Below are 26597 nucleotides of genomic sequence, written 5' to 3'. Positions count from 1 at the left end.
CAGTGCTGTAAAAAGTGTAATAGACTACAGAGATGGTATTCAATAAATAAGTTTCATCTAACAAGTTCAAGCAAGAATGCATGACTTGAAATATTTTGATGTGCAACCTAATCCAGTGATTGTCATGAATTTTGGGTTGGCAATTAGGCTTTTGTTATATTTTACTGATGAAAATAGGACTACAGACTTTTTTGGTTCAATCAAGATTAATTTGACTAGATTTTTATCATATGCTAATTTATTTGGGGCTAATTCACCACCTGAGTAAGCAGAAACTCAAAACACACTAGCTAGATTGCATGCTAAATGCAATACCCACTGGTATAAACTATGTATTAATCTAACAGTAAATGTAATGTCCTAAAAATAAACTTTGCAGTCGTAGCATACTACCCAATGAGGCCCATACACTTGCAATGGCCAACGTGCATTTTGCATGCTCCGTATCTCAAAGCCATATCAAATTGATTGGTTGTAAAATAGGTGCTATAGAGCTCAAAGGTAGACCTACAGCACGTTGAGAACCTCCTCTCTTCAACGGTGACAAATATACTGCTCAAAAAAATAAAGGGAACACTTAAACAACACATCCTAGATCTGAATGAAAGAAATAATCTTATTAAATACTTTTTTCTTTACATAGTTGAATGTGCTGACAACAAAATCAAACAAAAATAATGAATGGAAATCCAATTTATCAACCCATGGAGGTCTGGATTTGGAGTCACACTCAAAATTAAAGTGGAAAACCACACTACAGGCTGATCCAACTTTGATGTAATGTCCTTAAAACAAGTCAAAATGAGGCTCAGTAGTGTGTGTGGCCTCCACGTGCCTGTATGACCTCCCTACAACGCCTGGGCATGCTCCTGATGAGGTGGCGGATGGTCTACTGAGGGATCTCCTCCCAGACCTGGACTAAAGCATCCGCCAACTCCTGGACAGTCTGTGGTGCAACGTGGCGTTGGTGGATGGAGCGAGACATGATGTCCCAGATGTGCTCAATTGGATTCAGGTCTGGGGAACGGGCGGGCCAGTCCATAGCATCAATGCCTTCCTCTTGCAGGAACTGCTGACACACTCCAGCCACATGAGGTCTAGCATTGTCTTGCATTAGGAGGAACCCAGGGCCAACCGCACCAGCATATGGTCTCACAAGGGGTCTGAGGATCTCATCTCGGTACCTAATGGCAGTCAGGCTACCTCTGGCGAGCACATGGAGGGCTGTGCAGCCCCCCGAAGAAATGCCACCCCACACCATGACTGACCCACCGCCAAACCGGTCATGCTGGAGGATGTTGCAGGCAGCAGAACGTTCTCCACGGCGTCTCCAGACTGTCACCTCTGTCACATGTGCTCAGTGTGAACCTGCTTTCATCTGTGAAGAGCACAGGGCGCCAGTGGCGAATTTGCCAATCTTGGTGTTCTCTGGCAAATGCCAAACGTCCTGCACGGTGTTGGGCTGTAAGCACAACCCCCGTCTGTGGACGTCGGGCCCTCATACCACCCTCATGGAGTCTGTTTCTGACTGTTTGAGCAGACACATGCACATTTGTGGCCTGCTGGAGGTCATTTTGCAGGGCTCTGGCAGTGCTCCTTCTGCTCCTCCTTGCACAAAGGCGGAGGTAGCGGTCCTGCTGCTGGGTTGTTGCCCTCCTACGGCCTCCTCCACATCTCCTGATGTACTGGCCTGTCTCCTGGTAGCGCCTCCATGCTCTGGACACTACGCTGACAGACACAGCAAACCTTCTTGCCACAGCTCGCATTGATGTGCCATCCTGGATGAGCTGCACTACCTGAGCCACTTGTGTGGGTTGTAGACTCCGTTTCATGCTACCACTAGAGTGAAAGCACCGCTAGCATTCAAAAGTGACCAAAACATCAGCCAGGAAGCATAGGAACTGAGAAGTGGTCTGTGGTCCCCACCTGCAGAACCACTCCTTTATTGGGGGTGTCTTGCTAATTGCCTATAATTTCCACCTGTTGTCTATTCCATTTGCACAACAGCATGTGAAATTTATTGTCAATCAGTGTTGCTTCCTAAGTGGACAGTTTGATTTCACAGAAGTGTGATTGACTTGGAGTTACATTGTGTTGTTTAAGTGTTCCCTTTATTTTTTTGAGCAGTGTATTACACAAGATCGTGTGTTTTCCCACTATTGGATTTTGAAATGTTATACAAATCAGGACACTTTTCTTTTTCTCCCGGAGCGCAATGGGAGAGGCAGTGAGAGCAGCTCGCTCATCACAGCAGCAGGTCCCTGCGAAACAGGCACAGCATCTAACTCAGGGCAGACACTTTCATTACAGGAATCATGAGGATAATGCACTTTACTCTTTGACCAAATCATGCTATTAGCCTCCTAAAAATAGGACGCTTTGAGTGAGGTGACTATGTAGAACGTGCAGCTCACACCAATTGCAAGTAGCACAGTCAAGTCAAAGGGTTGCAAAATGCCACTAAATGGTATCAGTATTGTGCCCTGGTAGTAAGTTTCCACTGACCTTTTTGGAGCAAGGCAGTTGGCAGTAGAAAGAGAAATATTGACGTTGTGTACACGGATTTGGCGCTTGGAGGCACATGGGGCGGAAACTGGACGCGGTGTTCCGCTGCTAGGTGTCACTTGTCACGGGGCGGTGGGGAATGCTGGCCAACAGAAAAGGCTGCATCTCAATGGTCTAGAGTGGCTTTCTCTGCTCGTCCCCTTCCCTTGACCTGCAATGTCTGGTCTGGTCTTCCCTGTGGCTCAGTTGGTAGAGCATGGTGTTTGCAATGCCAGCATGGTGTGTGCGCAACACCAGGGTTGTGGATTCGATTCCCACGGGGGGGCCAGTACAAAAAAAAATGCATGCATCCTTGAGGATTGAGCTCACTAACTTTCACCTCCAAGTGGAGGGAGAAAGGAGGGAGGGTTTGGAGTAATGGAATGGAATGGGGTTGGAAGAGCTACAAGAAGTCCCTGGTGAAAAAATTATTCTGGCCAGAACTCATTCCCCTTGACGGATTGAAGAAATGCAAAAGGTCCTGGACTGCTCTCAAGACATGCTGCGCAAAAACCCTCCCTGTAGTCTCCACAAGTCAGCCCAGAGGTATTTGTCTCAGTGTTCCTGAGTCAAAATGAGTCAGGCAACAAAAAGAGACAGAGCCAGGCAAAAGCAAGCAGTGCTTTCCTCAACTGGATCTGTGGATGCCTACTTCGACCACTTGTAACGTTAGCCTTAAAGTCAGAGCGTCTCAAGAATTAATCAAGGCATGGAGACTGTTTTAGGATGTCTAGACTTGTACACTACATACCCAAAAGTATGTGGACACCTGCTCTTCAAAACATCTCATTCCAAAATCATGGGCATTGCTGCTATAACAGCCTCCACTCTTCTGGGAAGGCTTTCTACTAGATGTTGGAACAATGCTGCGGGGACTTGCTTCCATTCAGCCACAAGAGCATTGGTGAGGTCGGGCACTGATGTTGGGCGATTAGGCCTTGCTCGCAGTTGGAGTTACAATTAATCCCAAAGGTGTTCGATGGGGTTGAGTTCAGGGCTCTGTGCAGGCCAGTCAAGTTCTTCCACACCGATTTTGACAAACCATTTCTGTATGGACCTCACTTTGTGCATGGGGACATTGTCATTCTGAAACAGGAAAGGGCCTTCCCCAAACTGTTGCCACAAAGTTGGAAGCACATAATCATCTAGAATGTCATTGTATGCTGTAGCATTAAGATTTCCCTTCACTGGAACTAAGGGGCCTAGACTGAACCATAAAAAACAGCCCCAGACAATTATTCCTCCTCCACCAAACTTGACAGTTGGCACTATGTATTCGGGCAGGTAGCATTCTCCTGGCATCCGCCAAACCCAGATTTGTCCGCCGGACTGCCAGATGGTGAAGCAACGGGTGTGGCTGAAATAGCCGAATCAACTCATTTGAATTGGTGTCCACATACTTTTGTATATATAGTGTATTCATTAGTGTGTTTAGTAGAATACATTTAGTGGGTAGACTGTGTTAGTATGTCATCCTAAGCTCAAGAAGAGCAAGCACAGCTGTTGTGGTGAGGTTTAGTCAAGCCAGAGAAAATTATTAAGCATTTTTTTTTTAAATGGGCCTCATCATTGCAGTTCATAACTGGGTGAAGGCATTTAGCATTGGCCTCGCAATGTGAAACAAAGACCGTCATGTGGCAGGGCTTTGACATTTGGCAAAGTGAAGCAATGAACATCATGACCTGTTGTCCGTCCCAGAGTGTCTCTGTTGCTTCAAAAATACCCAGCTGCAGAAGTTACTTGAGTTTTCATTGGCAATAAACAAATCCAGGTGCGTGACCATCTTTGGGTCAGGGATTTATGCAATCCAAGCTAATTTACATTTTGGCCCGGGGCAGTATATCGAGTTAATTTTGCGCAATATTCCAAACGCCTGTATCGCAAGAATCAAGTTTTTTTCTTATTTTTAGTTTTTATGAGCTTATATGTCCGCTTGATCTCATGTTGACTTTTTGGTCGTCTCCTTCACTCCTTTTCTGTGTATCTTCTCACTTGCACACAGATATCAAACCCTCCCCCCCTGCCATTCAGAGCAACAAAGATGAAAGATCACTTCCTCTCTGACAACAAGCAGCTTCAACTCGTTCTTTGCATTTCAGGTTTGGTCCAACAGAATCCGTCATATGGACACCGAAACACATTGTTACAGTAAAATAATGTCTTAGAGAAGTTAAAAAGGGTATTGTTAGAAAGGTTATATTTCAACTCCTCAAATTGTGTAAAGAGCAGACCCTACTAAAATGGGTTGATTGATTCTGGAAAATGAATGCTCAGTTTCTGTTGTGAGCGACATTCCGGTACCACGTACTGCTAGCAGCATTTTAGCCAGACTTATACTAGCTGTATAGTCTGTTTTATAAAAAGTGCAATGAGCATAAACAACTATTATATAAGGAATTGGCAACTCGTTCTCATTCTGTGAAATAAGGTAGGCCACTTGATTTCAACATCTTCACAAAGTGGACAAGCTAGCATGCTGTTCAAACAGTTGAAGACGGACAGAAGGGTGTGCTCATAACCAATGTTCCCGCGTGCGCGGGTGCATAGCTCCCCGGTACTGCTGCGCAGAAGAAATCAGATTGAACTTCACTCAACTTTCTAGTTAGTTAACACTATCAAAGTTTCCCTTTACTGTGGGAACTGGGATCGAATCAACGCAATATTAGCCACTTTCAATGCAACATACCGAAACAAAATTAACTACGCAAGAAAAAATTTTGTAGGCAGAATGCATCGGAGTAAGATTCTATTGCATTGACATGCACAACTCAGCCTGTACTCTACACAGACCGGTGCGGCATGACCAATCAGAGCTGCAGTAGGCCTATATGCAAATATCCATTGCTATATAAGGATCTGTTTCATTCTCTTTGAACTGGACTGTGTTTACAGCATGAGCCACGTGTGCAAATTTGTTCATATGCTTTGCTAGTTAGTGAATTACTAGCCCAGTTATAGATCATTTGTAGTCAGGAAAGGGGCAGTGATTGCTTCCTACGAGAGCAAAAAAGGTGTACATTTCCAGACATCCTTGAAAAGTATTTTGAGACCGGCTTGAATAAGCTAAGTAGCCAATAGGCAGCATAATTTGTCTGTAATTGTCTGTAAAGTTCCCGCGTGCGCGGGTGCATAGTTTCTTGCATCAAACAACACAGCAACATTTTCAGTCACCTCATTGCCTGAAGGACAGGTGGATAAATAAGGATGTCAAGCCCTGCATGTTTTTTTCTAAAGTCTCATGGAATGTAGGCCTACATTGAACACCACACATTGGCTGTTACTGTAGGCTGAACAATAGAACAGCTATTTCCATGTTAAAATGTTATGGGACGCATTTTCTCCATTGTTTTTGATGGTAGGCCACTCTGGTAAGTCTACATTATGATCAAAGAGCCACAGTAGCCTCCATTACCACTGTCTGAAATTGTAAATTAAAGTGGGTACAGCTCAGTGTTCACAGTAAACGTGTGCTGGAAGTTGCACAGAATTTTCAGAACGTTCAAGTTTGCACTCAGCAGACCTGACATTTTACTCATTGCCATAAAAATTGGAGGGAACATTGTTCATAACAATTAAACTGTTTTACCTTGTTAGCTAGCAAATAGATGGCTGGACTTTAAATATATAAAGATTAGCTGGCTGAGCTAGCACGTGGGCTTGGGTTTGAGAGATTGTTTATGAGACCTGTGTTAATTTTCTATAATGCCTGTGTTCATTTTCTATAATGCCTGCTACAAAATTCAAAACCCAGATCAGTGATTGCAAAAATACATCAAAGCCTATTTAGAGAAATCATTTTTTATTTTTGTATTTAATCGAGATATACACTGAGTATACCAAACATTAGGAAGACCTTCCTAATATTGATTTGCACCATTCCCTTTTGCCCTCAGAACAGCCCCAATTTGTTGGGTATGGACACAACAAGGTGTCAAAAGCGTTCCACAGGGATGCTGGCCCATGTTGACTCCAATACTTCCCACAGTTGTGTCAAGTTGGCTGGATGTCCTTTGGGTGGTGGACCATTCTTGATACACAAGGGAAACTGTTGAGTGTGGAAAAACCCAGCAGCATTGCAATTCTTGACACAAACTGGTGCACCTGGCACCTACTACCATACCATTAAATATTTTTTGTCTTGCCCATTCAAACTTTGAATGGCACATAAACAATCCATGTTTTGTCACAAGGCTTAAAAATCCTTCTTTAGGCGGCCACCTCCCCTTCATCTACACTGACTGAAGTGGATTTAACAAGTGCCATCCATAAGGGCTTTTACCTGGATTCACCTGATCAGTATTTGTCATGGAAAGAGCAGGTGTCCTTAATGTTTTGTATACTCAGTTTATATTGTGAAATTGCCGATAAGTAAAAATAATTAAGGCCGTATTGTCCAGCCCTGCCAACATTAACCGTACACTAGAACTACAGTGAGATTTGCCTACGTTCAAAAGATCTAAGCTGTGTACGAATAGTGTACTAACCACACTAACCGTACTATTTGTAAAGTAAATTAAGTATATAGTATGCTTATTGCTCATTGTTACGGATATAGGTATCCTGTGTGTGTATTTTCTTTCCTTCTCCCCTATTCACAGGTGTCGCCAATCAGAAGACACCTACTCCTTTTCTCTTACCCAATCACATCCCCTTGGTTTAAAAGTATCCCAATCAGTTCTCTCTGGAGATCTCTCTTTTGGTTTTGCAACTACATGTCACTTTGTCTGTTATCCTGTGAGTATTGTTTTGTTATGGTGTTTGACTGTTTGTTTGATGGTGGGAAAAGGAGGTACCAAGACAAGTCGCCCATGGGCATACACTACCTGTAGGTAAATATTGTCTAAAGAACACTAGTTAGAACTTGGTGGACCACCCGCTGTATTTTATTGGTTAGTGAGCTAGCTGTTGTTGAAAACGTATTTCTTTCCTTGGGTCCAGCTCAGCCCCTTTTCCCGCCCCCCTTTACCGTGTGTTTAAAAATAAACCATGAGTGTTTGAAGGTAGACTTAAGTTGTCTGTGGTTTTTGTTCTCACTCTTCCTTTTCACTGTTATAATTTGCATGAGTTATGTTACGGGTCTTGTTTCCATTCCCCCTAGACTGCAGGGCCAAAGGGATTCGTAACACTCATAGTATGGATATAGTTAGTATGCCAAAAGTTCCCGGATGTCGTACTAAATTCGTCAAAATACGAAGTATACATGCAGTGGACACTATTTCTGTGCTTTTAGGGCCCATAATGCAATTTCAGATTTTAATAAGAAAATGGCGTAAAATATGCAGCCGAAGTCCGAGTGCAGATACAAATTCTTTGCTTTAACTAATTATGACAAATGCTAAGAAAATGTTGAGCAATGGAATAAAGTTTCACGTTGGCTGACAATTTGTTAGCTACGCTATCCTTACGAACCGCATATCATTACAGCAGCAGTATGTACCGGGTATGTTAGCCACCAACTTACAGTAACGTTGTTAGTTGGCAACTAGTACATTGAACTTGCCAGTATATTTACTTTATGCTAACTACCCAACGTTTATTGACTAGATTATTCACGTCATTCATAGCTTAGCTAAGTGGTATAGTCGTTCGGGTCCGTTTGTAAATTCGCTCTGGCTATCTACTCCGATTTCAGAGCACTCTCGTCTGACTGGCAGAGTGCAGAATAACTGATGAATTTACGAACGCTCAACACCCATTGAATGTGGCCGGTGTCAGTAAACGTCGGCAATTTTTTTTAAATTAAATTGTTGCCAACAGCACAGTTAGTCACCAACCCTCTGGATTACATGAACAGTCTAACCAGCTCTGTTAGGGTGAGTAAAATGGTCAGAGTGAGGTGTTCTCTCATTTGTGTCTGACAGTAGCTAGCAAGTTAGCCAGTTAGCTTGGGTGCTTGACTGCCGATCAGAACGCTCGGATCAACCCTCCTACTCCTCGGCCAAAGTGTCCAGTGTGCGCTCTGAACGCTCAGAATTTTTGACCGGACAATCTGACAACGCCCTGAATTTACGAACGCCCAGAGTGCACTCTGACACTCCATATTGAATTGACAAACACACCCAAAGTCTAGTTAGTAATTTGTTATGCTTCAAGCTAGCAAGAGGTTGCATAGCAACAGCATCAACTTCCTGTAGACAGGCAAAGCCATAGTACGCACAACTGAAAGGATACCGTTTGTTTACAATATACTAAAATTAACTAATAGAATGTGGTGTATATACTCTAAGTTTGTTAGTATGGGTTTTCAAACACAGCTCTAGTAATTCCAGGAGGAAACCAAGGATTGTCTGGCTTCTAACTAAAACATGATTGCCACTGAAACCAGGCTTAGTAATGTTAATTGATCTTACATATCAAAAATACATTGGATGTGGACAGGTTCAGCCTACCACTGCATATATCAATGTTGAAACATGCCACTGAACGCGTGTGTTTGTGTCAGGTGTGTACACTGACATAGGATAGACCCATACAAGCATAGGTGACCCAAAAATCTTTCATTTGAGGAACCTTATCTTCACCCAACTTCCTCCACCTTGGTAGAAATGCCTTGGATACACTCACAATTATATTACCAGACCAGCCACAACTATACCCATTCATTTCATTACCATATGACCAATATCAAAACAACTTGCCAACAAGAGGAAATAAGTAGACTTACTCCGTACACATGGAAGTGTGCCAGGAAAGGGAACGACTTTTTGAGCTTGTCGAAACGCCGCATCCCGAATTCCGTGTATGAATGTCTGTTTTTAAATCCTCAGAGGCGCCTTCTCCTGTGGCCTGACAGTATCAGAGCAGCGGGAGTCCCAGGTCTACCACCGGAGGGGGAACACTGTGCGTCCACCGATCCCAATCCCGGGAAAGGAAAAGATGAGCTTTTGTAGCGAGGCTACATTCCATCGCGGGGCAATCCACATAAGCTCCTTTAGTTCCTCGACACAACACAGGAAAAAAATCAAAAAGAAACTTAAACAATGATCGAATCAGAGGGATAAATCCAGAGGAAAGCGCTTTGAGGGACTGTTAGTTTGTCTGGCAGCTTTCCGAGGTTGGCTGAGATTATCTCAATACTGCCCAGTGTTCAGTAGCCAAGGTATGTCAACTTACGTCGAGTTTGTAAGAGTACTCTGACAGTCTTCCATGCAAAGCAGCAAGGTCTCTATAGCAGAACTTCTAAAACAAGTTCCCCTCCACCTCTCCCTCCTGCTCTTCTCCACCCATTCGTTTATCCATCCCCTCCATCGTGGGGCTAAAAATAGTAGCGACCTGGTCTCAGTTCACTCAGAGCAGCCAGCTCCAGAAGAGAGAAAAGGAAAGTGGGGAGCAGCGGAGCGTTTGACTCAGTGTATGTGTGGTGAGTTATTTAAGTGAGTGAGTTTGTGTATTTGCTTGTGGTGCACATGAATGTTTGTGCGTATGTATGCACGTTAGTGTGTGTGCAGTGGAAGGATGAGCTGTTCCTTCTGTGTCGCTCTGGCTCTCTACTCCTTCTCTTGCTGGATGGCTGATGCTGACAGTTTGGTAATTCCTGGTATTCCCACTCTCCTTCCCTCGCTCTCTTTCCCTTTCAATCTCTGCCCATCTCCCTTTTCCTCTACCTCCCCTGCCCTCCCTTTCCCCTCACCCTCTACACACTGTAAACCCTGTCGCAACTGATAATGTAATAACTGACATATGTAATAACTTTTGTATGTATATATATATATATTATATATATATATATATATATAATGTAATAAAGTTATAAATATGCTGAACACAACACAATAAAGTTTTTGTGCATAATTAAATAATTATTACATTATGCGCTGATTGTTACATTATAAAGTGGTAAAAAAAAATCAATAGTGTAATAACTTGAACCAATATTGTAATAACTAAAATCACTCTTTCTTTAATGGGATGCCTATTAAGTGTCACACGTTTGAGGAACACTTTGCATCTGCATCCATTGGGGGGGTGAAGGGGGGTACTATTTCACTTCCATTCTGACTTAGCAAAGATCGTGTCGTCCCAAAAAATGTACAATAACACTCCTCAATTTGAAGACACACATTGCAGTCCCGGGATTAGCAAAATTATAATGATCATAAAAATATTCAACAGGACTTTCTGTAAGACCGCATTGCCTTACAGAGTGGAGACTCATGTTAACACCTCATGTCAACACCCCCCTCCCACAATGAGAGGATAGATACGCATGTGAACAACAGGCACAACTTTGATATAAAGATGAGGGGGAGTTGAATATTCAATAAGGTATTTTAAATTCATCGATGTGATGAATATGCATAGCCCGTCTTGAATTTCAACAGGGATAGTGTTTTTTCTTAAAGTTGCCAGTATGTCACATGCCTCACACATATTAGTACACAACCTAGGTATTACAAAACTTATATTACATAAAATAAGCCTCACATATAGTAATTTGTGTTAATCTTGACTAAATTTGACATTCATTACCCCCATACAAAAAAATCTCACCAGCTTAATAATTAAGGCTCTGCTTAACGTGGACAGATTTAGGGCAAAGATATGACTCTTGCATTGCCTCCCTCTCTCTGGTATGGTTCAGTTCAGTCTAAAACTGGGTTCCCAGCAAACAGGATGGCCTAAGGACATTCGATGACGTTCCCATTATGTCCCTTTAAGGGTTTCAGCGAGACGTTATCCCACTCTAGGAACATTGAAACATAACGTTAACCTCAGGACCATAATAGGACGTTCAATACAGGTCCCTGTTTGGTCGGAGTATAATGTTATAATAAGATATTTTGATGTCCATTAGGGAACGTTATGAAATTATTTATATTTGGTTCTCATAGGACGTTCAATGAACACATTCAATGAACACAAGGGAACGTTTCATGATGATCAAGGTGACGTCACATGATTGTCCCAAGGGAACATTCTCTGAGGGACATTTGTCTAGTTCCCTGTAAGTTACCAGGACGTCACTGAGGACTATGTCCGGACCTTTGTAGGACGTTCTCAGAACTTTCATTTTACTAGTCATTAGGACGTTGCGTGATGGTCCCAAGGGAAATTTCTCTGCAAACAAACATTTGTTGTTAGGACGTACCAGGAACGTCACAAAATGGTCCCCTAAAGTGATCAGGACCTTGTGTAAAAACGTCCCCAAAGAGGTTTTTAAGACGTTGTGTCATGGTCCCCGGAGGTTTTTGTCACTTGATGGTCCCAGGTGTGCCAAACCATTATAAAGTAAAGTAATTCAATGGTATGGGGGTGTTAAGGTAAGTGGAACGCTGTTCAGCTAAAATATAGTGTATAACTCTTAAATCAATATGATTACATTTGGCATGACCACTAACTGACTTTTCAATATGACCCCACCTGGGATTTAAACTCACAACATCTGGATTTGGGGTATGCTGATCTTATGTCCTAAAAATGTCCTTTGGGATGTCCCTGGGACAAACTGGGAACTAGACAAAACCTCCAGGGGACCAAGACACATCATCCCAACAACATCCTAAAAACATGTTTGCATGTACAGTGGGTATAGAACGTCACCACCCCCTTTGAAAATGTTCACCTTTTGTTGCCTTACAGCCTAAAATGAAAACACATAAAAATAGGACTTTTTCTGGCTTTATTTACACACGGTAACCCACAATATCCAAGTGCAAAATGTTTCTAAAATCTGAAAATGTATTAAAAGTAAAACAGTAAAATACCCTATTTGGATAAGTGAACACCCAAGTTAATACTTGGTGAAACCACCTTTTGTTTTAATTACAGCCATGAGTCTCTTTGAATACAACTCTACTAACTTTGCAATATTTGCCCACCTATATTGTGCAATATTTGCCCATTCTTCCTTGCAGAATTGTTCAAGCTCAGTCAAACTGCATGGTGACCGCTCATGGACTGCACTCTTCAAGTCATTCCACAGATTCTTGATGGGATTTAGGTTGGGGCTCTGACTAGGCGACTCAAGGACATTCACCTTCTTGTCCTTCAGCCACTGTATGGTTGCTTTGACGGTGTGCTTTGTGTCATTGTCATGTTGAAACGTAAACCATCTTCCCAGTTTATTTGGTAAATATTTTCTTAACTCTTTCTTGAACTGCAGTGTTGGTTAAGGGCTTGTAAGTAAGCTTTTCACAGTAAGGTCTACACATGTTGTATTCGGCGCATGTGAGTAATAACCTGCAGCCCTCTTCTCCTCAAGAATCTGTCAGTATTTTGCACTGTCCATTTTCCATTCTATCCAGTCCCTGCTGAAGATTAACACCCCCACAACAGGACGCTACCACAGCCATGCTTTACTGTAGGCTTGGTGTTCTTTGGGTGGAAAGATGTATTGGGTTTTCGCCAAACATTGTTTTGCATTCAGGCCAAAAGTTCAATTTTGGTCTCATCTGACCACAGCACCTTTTGCCACTTGGCCTCGGAATCTACAATGTGCTTTTGGCAAAGCTCAAACGAGACTTGATGTGGCTTTTGAGGATTTTTTTTTCTTGCCACTCTCCCATAGAGGCCAGATTAGTGGAGCACTTGTGATATTGTGGTCACATGCACACATTGACCAGTCTTTGCCATAAAGGCCTGAAGCTCCTTCAAAGTTGCCATTGGCTTCTTGGTAGCCTCTGATCAGTCTCCTCCTTGCCCGGTCATCCAGTTTGGAGGGATGGCCTGATCTATGCAGGGCTGGGTGGTGCCATACGCCTTTCACTTCTTAATAATAGTCTTAACTGTGCTCCGAGGGACAAAGCCTTTGAAATCTTTTTATATCCATCCCCTGACTTGTGCCTTTCCACAACTTTATCTCGTAGATCTTTTGAACGTACCTTCCTGCCCATCGTGGATTCTTTGCTTTGAATTGCACTACTAAGCAGTGGAGTCCTCTATGAACAACTGCTTTTATCCTGAACTAATTAAAGTCACTACGATTGATCATAGATGGAAGCCAATTAGCTTAATTTGTGCTCTGGAAGGTGGTCGGTTATGCCTCAGAAAGTTTGCAATTGCAATTCTAAGGGGGGTGTTCACTTATCCAAATAGAGTATTTTACTGTTTTAATTGTAATTCATTTTCAGATTTTTTTTTCTTTTTCTTTACACTTGGATATGTGTGTTACTGTGTGTAAATAAAGCCAGAAAAATACAAAATGTTATGTGTTTTCATTTCAGGCTGTAAGGCAAAAAAAGATTGATTATGCTACTCAAAGATAAATAAATAAATACAATTTCTAAACTGATCCAATCATTTAGTTACATTTTTTGCACCCGTTACTGAAATGTGTCTCACCACCTGGATTTGAACTTATGTAACATTTGAAATTGTGTTTTTTTACATTGGATAAAACTAGAGACTCAGGGCTACAAAATTGTATATCATACACTGCATTTGAGGAACAATGGGAAAGTAATTCTGCTTTGAAAGTTGATCAACTTGTAAACTCACTTTTGAGAAAATTGCCTTTGAATGTTTTGGTATCCAGTGAAGAGCTCTTCTTTGTCTACACCCATTCAGCATCGTTCACACCCTCTTAAGCTTTAGCTCCACCCTCGTTTCGCTCTCAGATCGGACACTTGACGCTCTGGCTGAAGATTTGTTTACCTCTGGATAACATGAAAACAGCCACACCAGCACTGCTGGCAACAATTTCATTATGCTTTTTTGCAGATGTTTACTGACACCGGCCATATTCAATGGGTGTTGTACACACGTCACATAACGTTAGCTAACGAGCCAGCCAGCTAACGTTAGCTAGTTAATCAACAATGAACAGTGCCAACAATGCCACAGAGCTGGGAGCTAACCAACTAGCTTCAATGTTAGTTAACTAACATTAGTCTCTAACTTGAAAAGAAAACATCTCTGGGGAATGAATAATAACATCAGCTAGGGAGCCAGCCAGCTAACGTTAGCTAGCTAGCTAACAGTACACTTTAGCTTCAGAAATGTAGCTAGCTAGCTAGGTAAACAATGAACCTAGCTAGGTAAACAATGTTTAAGATCACACACGTCACGTAACATTAGCTAACGAGCCAGCCAGTTAACGTTAGCTAGTTAAACAACAATGAACACAGTGCCAAATAATGTCGTTACTACCCTACATTAATACAGCTCTGGGATATGAATAATAACGTCGGCTAGGGAGCCAGCCAGCTAATGTTAGCTAGCTATCTAACAGTACACTTTAGCTTGAAATGAAATCACTTTGTCAAAATTAGAAACGTTTAATATCTGAAAATGTAGCTAGCTAACGCTAGACTATCTTACCTGTATACATCCTCATGCATGATGGACGTGTCTCCCTGTCAGGAATGCCATACCACAGTTGCCTTTAGTTTGAAGATGTAACCCAGAGTCAGGTGTTTTCTCCATCTCTTTAGCTATCATACTCTAATTCCACTGATTTCAAAACTTGATCCTCCAGAAAGGGGAGAGCAACACTTCAAAATATTTTTTTTTTAAAGCAGTGTTCAACAGGATTACCAACACAGACTGACAAGCTCAAATAGACAGAAGCCCTCTATATGGCAGACCAATCCAAACTCATCTCTCGGCATGTCCAGCCCACTCATTATCTCAGCCAATCATGGCTAGTGGGAAGGTTGCTGACTTTTTCTGTGGCTTAACCAAGAAGTATTTACATATGGTTTACAAGTTTGTTATTATTAAGGCACATGAAAGTTAACATGTTCGAGAAGGCATTTCAGACAAAAAACACATTTTTATAAAAGAAAGAAATACAATTACGTTCAAACGGCTCACCTGTGAAGTCGGGAATTGCGACATACACCTAGTTTCCTGAATCGGGTCACAAATGGTTGTTCCAGTTTAAATGGGTTAGGTAGTCTTCTCACACTGTTCCAATTCTCACGTTGACATACCTCCATAATCCCGTTGCTGTCACACCTCCCTTGGTGGTCTGGAGAATTTTGTACTGCAAAAACGTTTTGAATGGTCCCCTAGTCCAAGATTTGGATTGGATGTTACATTTCAATAACTCTCCCCCCACATGCCTGTTGGTGCTATGTGTTATGTTCGTCACCTTTTTCAGACCGGGAAGGACAGACATTTTGCAGAGAGTTGTTCCGTATGAGAGTTTGCAACATTGCACACAACCTGGAGGCTGAATTCTGTTTTCCCAGAAGTGTGCTCTACACACACACACACACAAATCAGCATATCTCAACATATTTTGATAGGGTTTCAATCTGTGATTTCCCATCCATCCTCATGCACTGTTCCACATACAAAACTAATCTAGTGAACACTATTGGAGTTCCGCCCAAGCAAGGTATTTGATTGGTTTGACGTATTGCGAGGTGTCACTGATTTACACCGGGTCTCCACCCCTATTTAGCTATATTTCTGCCATGAACGTCCCCAGGCTTCCCGTTTTAGGGAAACCTGGTTCTCGATGAGACTACACTGTTCCTAATCCTTTCAGTTATTATGCGGTTAAATAAAAATTCCAACTGTTGGATATCCTAACTGTCTGGATTCCAAAAGGAATTACATTTGCAAGCCAGCATAAGGTAGCGTTGCAAACTTCTGTTTTATCCAGGTTTTCCAGGAATCACGGTTGGAAGATTGCTGGAAATCCTCCAAACAGTTTTTTGTTTTCTATCTGGTAATTTTGGGAAAGTTAACACAATTACCCTACTTGCAGGCCTGATGTGGCCTGTAAACCATGAGTTTCAGGCCACTGTATTAGGGTAAAGTTAAACCTAAAAATAAAAGCCTTATGAGATGTGTAATGTACTGTCATAAAAAGTTTAATTATATTTATAATGATAATATTCGCCTAGAAATATTCACTTAGTGAAGGCCACAGGACAGAAAATGAACGAATTCAACAATTATGTCTCGGTCACTAACAAATACAATCATAGGTGGTAACTCTATAATTCACTCGAAAAGGCAAGGCACACTGGGAAATTATATTGGAGGTGTGGTTTAGTGGGTGCGTCTGGAGCCCCTACTGGGTCACAGTCAATGTTCCCTCTAAACTGTGAGCATGCGCGGGCGCACAGCTTCCCCGGGCGCACAGCTTCCCCGGGCGCACAGCTTCCCCGGGCGCACAGCTTCCCCGGGCGCACAGCTTCCCCGGGCGCACAGCTTCCCCGGGCGCACAGCTTCCCCGGGACTGACGCACAGAAGAAATATCAGCCCGTGCAGAGAAGCACGAGACTGAACTTCACTCAACTTTCTAGAGTTTTCACCATTAGTTAATACTATCAATGTTTCCCTTCACTGTGGGAATTGTGGTCAAATAAGAATTTGTTCTTAACTGACTTGCCTAGTTAAAAAGGTTAAATAAAAAATGCAATATTTGCCACTTTCAATGCAACATACCAAAACAAACAAACTATCCAAGACTGAGTATGCAAAACTAACTATGCAAGAGATTTTGTTGAAGGCAGAACCCATCGGAGTACAATTCTATTGCATTGATAGGCACGACTCAGGCCTGTACTCTACACAGACGGGTCTTCCATAACCAAATCAGAGCTGCAGTAGGTCTATATGCAAATAGACCATTGCAATACATGGATCTATGTCATTCACTTTGGACTGTTTTTACAGCATGAGCAGTTGTTAGTAGATGCGCTTATTTTGAGATCAAAGCGAGAGCTACATGTAAGCGATGTGTGGACATTTGTACATATGTTTGCTAGTTAGTGAGTTATTAGCCCAGTTAAGGGGCAGTGCTGTATTTTGAGACAGGCTTGAATAAGCTAAGTAGCCAATAGGCAGAGTAGCATAATTTGTCTGATTCTCTGTAATATTGGTATGGGAATAATCATGGATTTTATTTTGTAAAGTAATTTCTTGTATCAAACAACATTTTCAGTCACCTCCTTGTTTGAAGGACAAGTGGATAAACAGGTTAATGTCAAGCCCTGGATTTTTTAAATTTATTTTTTACAAATCTTATGGAATGTACGCCTACATTGAAGACCACACATTGGCTGCTACTGTAGGCTGAACAATGGAGCAGCTATTTCCATGTTAAAATGTTAAGGGATGCATTTTCTCCATTGTTTTTGATGGTAGGCCACTGTGGTAGACCTACATTACGATCAAATAGCCACTGTTAAAACTAAATGAAAGTGTTCACAGTAAATGCGCAATGAAAGTTGCATAGAATTTTCACAACGTTCAAGTTTGCACTCAGCAGACCTAAAATTTGCTCAGTGACTGAAAAGTTTTGAGGGAACATTGGTCACATTGACTATCGGCTTGAGTAACGACTACAAAATCACTAAGTAACTGTACTCAGAAATATTAAGTGCAATGGGTTTCCTCAAAAGTTTTGAGTAATGACATAACATTGGGGTTTACAGTATACCCCTACCCCATGTTCTCTCCCTCCCTCCCGCTTTCAGACGGCCAGGGAAGTGCCCCGTGTCGAGGACAGAGGCTCCATGGTATTCGGCTGGAGGAGCATTTGATCCGGAGCCAAGAGGTCAGATTTAACTGCAGGATGGAGAGCTCGTTTCCTGTGCGCCCCCTACTTATGTTAGGATCTTAACTCTCTCTCTCTCTCTCCTCTCTCTCTCTCTCTCTCTCTCTCTCTCCTGCCTCTCTCTCTCCTGCCTCTCTCTCTCTCTCTCCTGCCTCTCTCTCTCTCTCTCTCCTCTCTCTCCTCTCTCTCTCTCTCCTGCCTCTCTCTCTCTCTCCTGCCTCTCTCTCTCTCTCCTGCCTCTCTCTCTCTCTCCTGCCTCTCTCTCTCCTCTCCTGCCTCTCTCTCTCTCTCTCTCCTGCCTCTCTCTCTCTCTCTCTCTCTCCTGCCTCTCTCTCTCTCTCTCTCTCCTGCCTCTCTCTCTCCCTCTCCTGCCTCTCTCTCTCCCTCTCCTGCCTCTCTGCCTCTCTCCCTCCTGCCTCTCTGCCTCTCTCCCTCCTGCCTCTCTCCCTCCTGCCTCTCTCCCTCCTGCCTCCTGCCTCTCTCTCTCCTGCCTGCCTCTCTCTCTCTCTCTCTCTCTCCTGCCTCTCTCTCTCTCTCTCTCTCCTGCCTCTCTCTCTCTCTCTCTCTCTCCTGCCTCTCTCTCCCCCTCTCTCCCTCAATCCCTGCCCCTCTCCCTCCCTGCCTGCCTCTCTCCCTCCCTCCCTGCCTCTCTCCTGCCTCTCTCTCTCTCTCTCAGGCCGACAGCATTTTCTTCTTTATTTGGTGCGGTCTTTATTTCCTGCCTGCTAACCCTCCAAAAATGTTCTCTGCAGACTATAAACAAACCCATACCAGCTGTTTTTCTCCCACTCAATGGCAGGCTATTTTCTTTTGGTCCGTCACTGCCCATGAGTCATAACTATTAAACTTTGTCTATCCTTGCTTTCCTTTTGTCTCCCTCTTTTTCAGTCTCACACTTCTTTCAGGCTTCAGCAGAAGGCTTCACTCTGAGCACACAGTCATAACAGCCAAAGTTATTAATTAGGCAGCTTTTTCTTTATGAGGCAAAAAGAACGGGAAGGCTACCAGACAGTAGAGAGGGTGGGAGGGAAGGAAGGCGGGGAGAGAGAGACACGTGAACTACAACAAACTGGGATCCCGTCGTCAAACAGTCTGCCTCTAATTAAAGGAGGAATGTCCAAGGAGGATCCAGCCAGCACTGCTTGGCGATACGGTTCGGCAAACACGAGGAGAATGTTTTCGCACGGTTTTTGAAACGTTTTTTAACGTTAAGGTGATGACTGTTTGTTGGGTCCAGGTTAACAGACTCAGTCTACACCTTTCTTCATCTTCTCTGAATTAAAAAAAAAAACGAACAGCTGGGGAGCAAAAAAGTTAATTGGTGGTTCTACAATAGTTCCTCTGTAGTTTTCAAAACAACATTGGTTGGTTCCCAAACACTACTATACTTTGAGTTGTTTTCATTCCAAATGGCTTCTCCCACTAAAGGTGACAATGGTGACCCTGTTGTGTTCATTAAAATTGATGAAATTCTTTATGTGCTCACAACTGGTAAGAGTGAGGTGAAGTCTGGCTCCTGACCATCACCACAGGATATGACAAAGGGAGCTCTCCTTCCAACAGTCTGCAAATAAACTCCCCACAGTACAGCGTGGTTAGATACAGACACTTTAAAGACATCTTTCCACCAAGTGAGCAGGTCTTATTGGTCAGTGGTCACGTCTACCTCACAATGCAGTGCGGCTCAGCATTTCTCAACGGACAACCACGATAATTGGAACTGCTGTCATATAAATAAAAACGATGTTGCATGGATCGGAACCTTTTTTTCAATTTCCGCCTAAAATGACATACCCAAATCTAACTGCCTGTAGCTCAAGACCTGAAGCAAGGATATGCATATTCTTGATACCATTTTAAAGGAAACACTTTGACGTTTGTGGAAATGTGAAACTAATGTAGGAGAATATAACACAGATCTGGTAAAAGATATTTCAAACATAGAAACATGTGTTTTCTATATATATTTTTTCTTCATCATCTTTGAAATGTACGAGAAAGGCCATACTATCAGATAGGAGTTTAGGTGTAATTTAGATTTTGGCCACCAGATGGAAGCAGTGTTTGTGCAAAATTTCAGACAGCAGTGGTTCAAACTGTAGAACCCAGTTCCTACATTTGAATATAAAAATTGATTTTATCAAACAAATCTATGCTCCCTTTTATCTCTGGGACCCTCAGGAAGACAAATCAGAGCAAGATTATTGAATGTAAGTACATGATTTACCTTCAGAGGTGAATGTATCAAACCAGTTGCCGTGAAAAGTGTTTTGTTGTTGTGCACTCTCCTCAAACAATAGCATGGTATTTTTTCAATGTAATAGCTACTGTAAATTAGACACTGCAGTTAGATTAACAAGAATTTAAGCTTTCTGTCCATAAGACATATCTATGTCCTGGAAAGCTGGCTGTTACTTACAACGTCATTCTAATCACATTAGCACACGTAAGCAACAACCGGACCGGTTTAGGGACACCGATCCCGTACAATACAAAAATAAACAAAAGTTTGAATTTCGCTTTGGCCAAAAGCAGGTCTTATATATGTTGCATTTCATTAAAACAGATAAAAAATTCGCAAAGTGTCTCGTAGAGACTCATTCATTATGATTGAAAAAGGTAAAACAGATGAGCACTCTACTCAGACACATACCTTAGTACAGCCCAGCCTGTTCACACACAAGTAGGGTACATTTTATCTATGGGTGGTCCTGTATATCTCAGTTGGTAGAGCATGGCATTTGCAACGGCAGGATTGTAGATTTGATTCCCAGGGCCACCCATACATTAAATGTATGCATGCATTAAGAATAGGCTATAGATTTGTTTTTACATTTTATTTCACCTTTATTTAACCAGGTAGGCTAGTTGAGAACAAGTTCTCATTTACAACTGCGACCTGGACAAGATAAAGCAAAGCAGTGCGCACAAACAAAAAAACACAGAGTTACACATGGAATTAAAAACAAGAGTACAGTCAATAACACATTAGAAAAAAAAGAAAGTCGTGGCCAAAAGTTTTGAGAATGACACAAATATTAATTTCCAAAGTTTGCTGCTTCAGTGTCTTTATATATTGTTGTCAGGTGTTACTATGGAATACTGAAGTATAATTACAAGCATTTCACAAGTGTCAAAGGCTAATAATTGACAATTACAAAAAGTAGATGCAAAGAGTCAATATTTGCAATGCTGACCCTTCTTTTTCAAGACCTCTGCAATCCACCCTGGCATGCTGTCAATTAACTTCTGGGCCACATCCTGACTGATGGCAGCCCATTCTTGCATAATCAATGCTTGGAGTTTGTCAGAATTTGTGGGTTTTTGTTTGTCCACCTGCCTCCTGAGGATTGACCACAAGTTCTCAATGGGATTAAGGTCTTGGGAGTTTCCTGGCCATGGACCCAAAATATTGATGTTTTGTTCCCCGAGCCACTTAGTTATCACTTTTGCCTTATGGCAAGGGGCTTCATCATGCTGGAAAAGGCATTGTTCATCACCAAACTGTTCCTGGATGCTTGGGAGAAGTTGCTCTCGGAGGATGTGTTGGTACCATTCTTTATTCATGGCTGTGTTCTTAGGAAAAATTGTGAGAGAGCCCACTCCCTTGGCTGAGAAGCAACCACATACATGAATGGTCTCAGGATGCTTTACTGTTGGCATGACACAGGACTGATGGTAGCGCTCACCTTGTCTTCTCCGGACAAGCTTTTTTCTGGATGCCCCAAACAATCGGAAAGGGGATTCAGAGAAAATGACTTTACCCCAGTCCTCAGCAGTCCAATCCCTATACCTTTTGCAGAATATCAGTCGGTCTCTGATGTTTTTCCTGGAGAGAAGTGGCTTCTTTGCTGCCCTTCTTGACACCAGGGCATCCTCCAAAAGTCTTAGCCTCACTATGCGTGCAGATGCACTCACACCTGCCTGCTGCCATTCCTGAGCAAGCTCTGTACTGTTGGTGCCCCGATCCCGCAGCTGAATCAACTTTAGGAGACGGTCCTGGAGCTTGCTGGACTTTCTTGGGCGCCCTGAAGTCTTCTTCACTACAATTGAACCCCTCTCCTTGAAGTTCTTGATAATCCGATAAAAGGTTAATTTAGGTGCAATCTTACTGGCAGCAATATCCTTGCCTGTGAAGCCCTTTTCGTGCAGAGCAATGATGACGGCACGTGTTTCCTTGCAAGGAAACCATGTTTGACAGAGGAAGAACAATGATTCCAAGCACCACCCTCCTTTTGAAGCTTCCAGTCTGTTATTTGAACTCAATCAGCATGACAGAGTGATCTACAGCCTTGTCCTCGTCAACACTCACACCTGGGTTAAAGAGAGAATCACTGACATGATGTCAGCTGGTCTTTTTGTGGCAGGGCTGAAATGCAGTGGAAAAGTTTTTGGGGGATTAAGTTCATTTGCAAGCCAAAGAGGGACTTTGCAATTAATTGCAATTCATCTGATCACTCTTCATAACATTCTGGAGTATATGCAAATTGCCATCATACAAACTGAGGCAGCAGACTTTGTGGAAATTAATATTTGTGTCATTCTCAAAACTTTTGGCCACGACTGTACAGTGTGTGCAAATGGCGGGAGGAGGTAAGGCAATAAATAGGCCATAGTAGCAAGTAATTACAATTTAGAAAATTAACACTGGAGTGATAGATGTGCAGATGATGATGTGCAAGTAGAAATAGTGGTGTGCAAAAGAGCAGAAAAGTAAATAAAAACAATATGGGGATGAGGTAGGTAGATTGGATGGGATGTTTACAGATGGGCTATGTACAGCTTCAGCGATCGGTTAGCTGCTCAGTTAGCTGATGTTTAAAGTTAGTGTGGGAAATATAAGTCTCCAGCTTCAGTGATTTTTGCAAGTCGTTCCAGTCATTGGCAGCAGAGAACTGGAAGGAAAGGCGGCCAAAGGAGATGTTGGCTTTGGGGATGACCAGTGAGATATACCTGCTGGAGCGCGTGCTATGGGTGGGTGTTGTTATCGCGACTAGTGAACTGAGATAAGGTAGAGCTTTACCTAGCCAAGACTTATAGATGACCTGGAGCCAGTGGGTCTGGCGACGATTATGTAGCGAAGGACAGCCGATTAGAGCATACAGGTCGGAGTTGTCGGTGGTATATGGGGCTTTGGTGACAAAACCGATGGCCCCTGTGATAGACTGCATCCAGTTTGCTGAGTAGAGTGTTGGAGGCTATTTCGTAAATGACATCGCCAAAGTCGAGGATCGGTAGGATAGTCAGTTTTACTAGGGTATGTTTGGCGGCGTGAGTGAAGGAGGCTTTGTTGCGGAATAGAAAGACGATTCTAAATTTAATTTTGGATTGGAGATGTTTAGTATGAGTCTGGAAGGAGAGTTTACAGTCTAGCCAGACACCTAGGTATTTGTAGTTGTCCACATATTCTAAGTCAGAACCGTCCAGAGTAGTGATGCTAGTCGGGTGGGTGCGGGTAGCGAACGGTTGAAAAACATGCATTTAGTTTTACTAGCGTTGAAGAGCAGTTGGAGGCCACGGAAGGAGTGTTGTACGGCATTAAAGCTTGTTTGGAGGTTTGTTAACACAGTGTCCAAAGAAGGGCCAGATGTATACATAATGGTGTCGTCTGCGTAGAGGTGGATCAGGGCTTCACCCGTGGCAAGAGCGACATCGTTGATATATATACAGAGAAAAGAGTCGGCCCAAGAATTGAACCCTGTGGTACCCCCATAGAGACTGCCAGAGTTCCGGTCAACAGGCCCTTCAATTTGACATACTGAACTCTGTCTGCAAAGTAGTTGGTGAACCAGGCGAGGCAGTCATTTGAGAAACCAAGGCTGTTGAGTCTGCCAATAAGAATATGGTGATTGACAGAGTCGAAAGCCTTGGCCAGGTCGATGAATAAGGCTGCACAGTACAATCTTTTATCGATGGCGGTTATGATATCGTTTAGTACCTTGAGCATGGCCAGCCGAAGAGAAATGCTTATTGAAATTCACGATTATTGTGGATTTATCGGTGGTGACAGTGTTACCTAACCTCAGTGCAGTAGGCAGCTGGGAGGAGGTGCTCTTGTTCTCCATGGGCTTTACAGTGTCCCAAAACTTTTGGGAGTTAGAGCTACAGGAAAAAAATTCTGTTTGAAAAAGCTAGCCTTTGCTTTCCTGACTGACTGCGTGTATTGGTTCCTGACTTCCCTGAACAGTTGCATATCGCGGGGACTATTTGATGCTATTGCAGTCGGCCACAGGATGTTTTTGTGCTGGTCGAGGGCAGTCAGGTCCGGAGTGAACCAAGGGCTACATATGTTCTTCGTTCTACATTTTTTGAAAGGGGCATGCTTATTTAAGATGGTGAGGAAATTACTTTTAAAGAACGACCAGGCATCCTTGACTGACGGGCCAGGTCGATTAGAAAGGTCTGCTCGCTGAAGTGTTTTTCGGGAGCGTTTGACAATGATGAGGGGTGGAAGTTTGACCGCGGACCCATAGCGGATGCAGGCAATGAGGCAGTGATCGCTGAGATCCTGATTGAAAACAGCAGAGGTGTATTTGGAGGGCAAGTTGGTCAGGATAATATCTATGAGGGTGCCCATGTTTACAGATTTTGGGTTGTACCTGGTGGGTTCCTTGATAATTTTTGTGAGATTGAGGGCATCTAGCTTAGATTGTAGACTGCCGGGGTGTTAAGCATATCCCAGATAGTCTTGGGACCCCTTGGCTATTTCACTCAGGACAGGTTATAGCCAAGACTTAATCAATATATAGTTTTGTCTCATTTGTTGAAATGGGTATAGCCTCTGCGTGATGGGGTTGCACAACGCAAATGGCTATGACAAGCTAACATACAGAGTGGAATTTCCAAACATAACAGTCAAAATGCCTGATAAGGCCTACAATCCGTACTCCCAAATACTGAAAAAAATGCAATTCATTAGGTTACATGATCACCACATAAAAATAAATAATGTAATTATTTGGCCATTAAATAACACAAAACAGTACGGCATATTTAGATAGTGGAATAGGCCTAGCCTAAATCATATTTACTTTCTATTTTGCAGCTCAGGTGGTTATTCTAGACAAGATTCTTCTGTGTCTAATGCTCTCACACAAGTCATTTGCTGAAGGCCCAAGCCTATACTACGTCATCTACAGTACTTGTATAACGTCGCTATCAAATGTTGTTCTAAAACAAGTTCTAGACTTTTATTTTGGAAATGAAACAGGAAGCTGCATAGCAACTTTAACGTCTGGGCTAGAGTTGCTTGATTGACTAGCTAACTTCGACGAGCTACGTTCAAGTTGCTTTGCGAGAGCGACAGAGCGACAGAGCGAGCCAGCAAGTCTGATAGTGAGAAAGAGCAAGAGCTAGTGAGTGCTAGCGAGTGAGAGAGAGCCAGCAAGACACAGAGAGAGCTTGTGTGTGGGGATTTTAATTAACAGGTTCTGAACCTGAATATGTAGACCGAGAGGGTAATAGACATGTATTTGGACAGCTCTCCTTATACCCGAGTCCCATCATTAGTAATCAGGGGTTGGAACCGGTTCAGGGAACAGAAAAACGATAAAGAACAACAATTTTCAAGTAACAGAAATGGAACGAAAGTGATCCATACAGTTGCGAAACAGAATCGTTATTTTAAAAGCAAAATGTTATTTTACATTCCAGGCATTTTTTTCTATTCTCACGGCAAAACGCAACAAAGTGCCTATGCAAAGGAACTGAAGGGAACGATCGGTTTGAACCGGTTCAGAACTTTATTTTGCTGGTCGGAACAGTGGAACGAAACAAACAGAAATGGTTCTGTTCAGAACCCTTACAAGGTAGTGAACAAAAATGGAAAGGAGTTAGTGCATCGCTGTTGAGCCTTAGGCCTGTATTTTCTTAATAATGGCAGGACTAGAGGGGATTCTTTGAGAAGGTGCATCTACTGCTCAGCTCTTGGGACCAGTGTTGTTGACTATGCAATCTCAGACTTGGACCCATATTCTATTTACTGTCAGACCACAGACACCATTGTCTGACCACTGCCAGATTGTCTTTTTTTAAAAGACCAAACAAACAGACCAACAGGAGTGTCTAAGTGGTCACTGCACGACAGGGTAAGGTAGAGACAGAGATGCACTTTTACCTCTATCTTATTTGGGAGTAATTCTCACAGTAATCTTTTTTCAAGAAAATATCTCAATCAATCAATGATAAAATGTAGGGATGCACGATATATCAGTGAGCATATCAGAATCGTACGATATTAGCTAAAAATGCCAACATCAGCATCGGCCCGATGTCTAGTTTAACGCCGATTTGCAAAACCGATGTCAAAGCTGACGTGCATACCTATATAACATAGGTAGATGACGTAATGACGCCATGAAAAAATACAGCGCTACACAAAACAAAAGCAGAAAAATACTAAGTGCACACTTCCAAGTCGAGCAGTCATTTGAAAGAGTAAGAACATTTCAGCGAGACAACTCAAAAGCGAAATCCATTAATGCCAAAATAATGGAATTCCTTGCCCTTGACAATCAACCAATCTCTGTCATGGATGATGTTGGCTTTCGCCGACTGGTCGAGCACCTCGAGCCCCGGTACACACTACCAAGTAGTG

At 42.7% G+C, this 26597-nt stretch overlaps 1 protein-coding gene across 8 annotated transcripts in view; it reads right to left on the bottom strand.

Moving 5' to 3' along the window:
• The window catches only part of LOC115156591 (activated CDC42 kinase 1), a 123953-nt gene that overhangs the window by 58054 nt on the left and 39302 nt on the right, over positions 1-26597 (bottom strand). For 3 of the 8 annotated variants that reach the window (XM_029704082.1, XM_029704081.1, XM_029704084.1), the window contains exon 1: positions 9209-9735. The exons of 4 other annotated variants lie outside the window; for them this stretch is intronic. In XM_029704082.1, the coding sequence (XP_029559942.1) occupies positions 9209-9271 (63 nt within the window). In that variant the 5' untranslated portion in view covers positions 9272-9735. Of the gene's footprint in view, positions 1-9208; positions 9736-26597 lie in introns of those variants that run through there. One more of the 8 variants, XM_029704088.1, reaches the window with a different exon arrangement.

The sequence above is a fragment of the Salmo trutta genome, chromosome 21 (genome assembly GCF_901001165.1).
Source record: "Salmo trutta chromosome 21, fSalTru1.1, whole genome shotgun sequence".
NCBI classification, from domain to species: Eukaryota; Metazoa; Chordata; class Actinopteri; order Salmoniformes; family Salmonidae; genus Salmo; species Salmo trutta.
The sequence above is the reverse complement of the archived record's forward strand: the minus strand, read 5'-3'. Positions and strand labels throughout refer to the sequence as shown.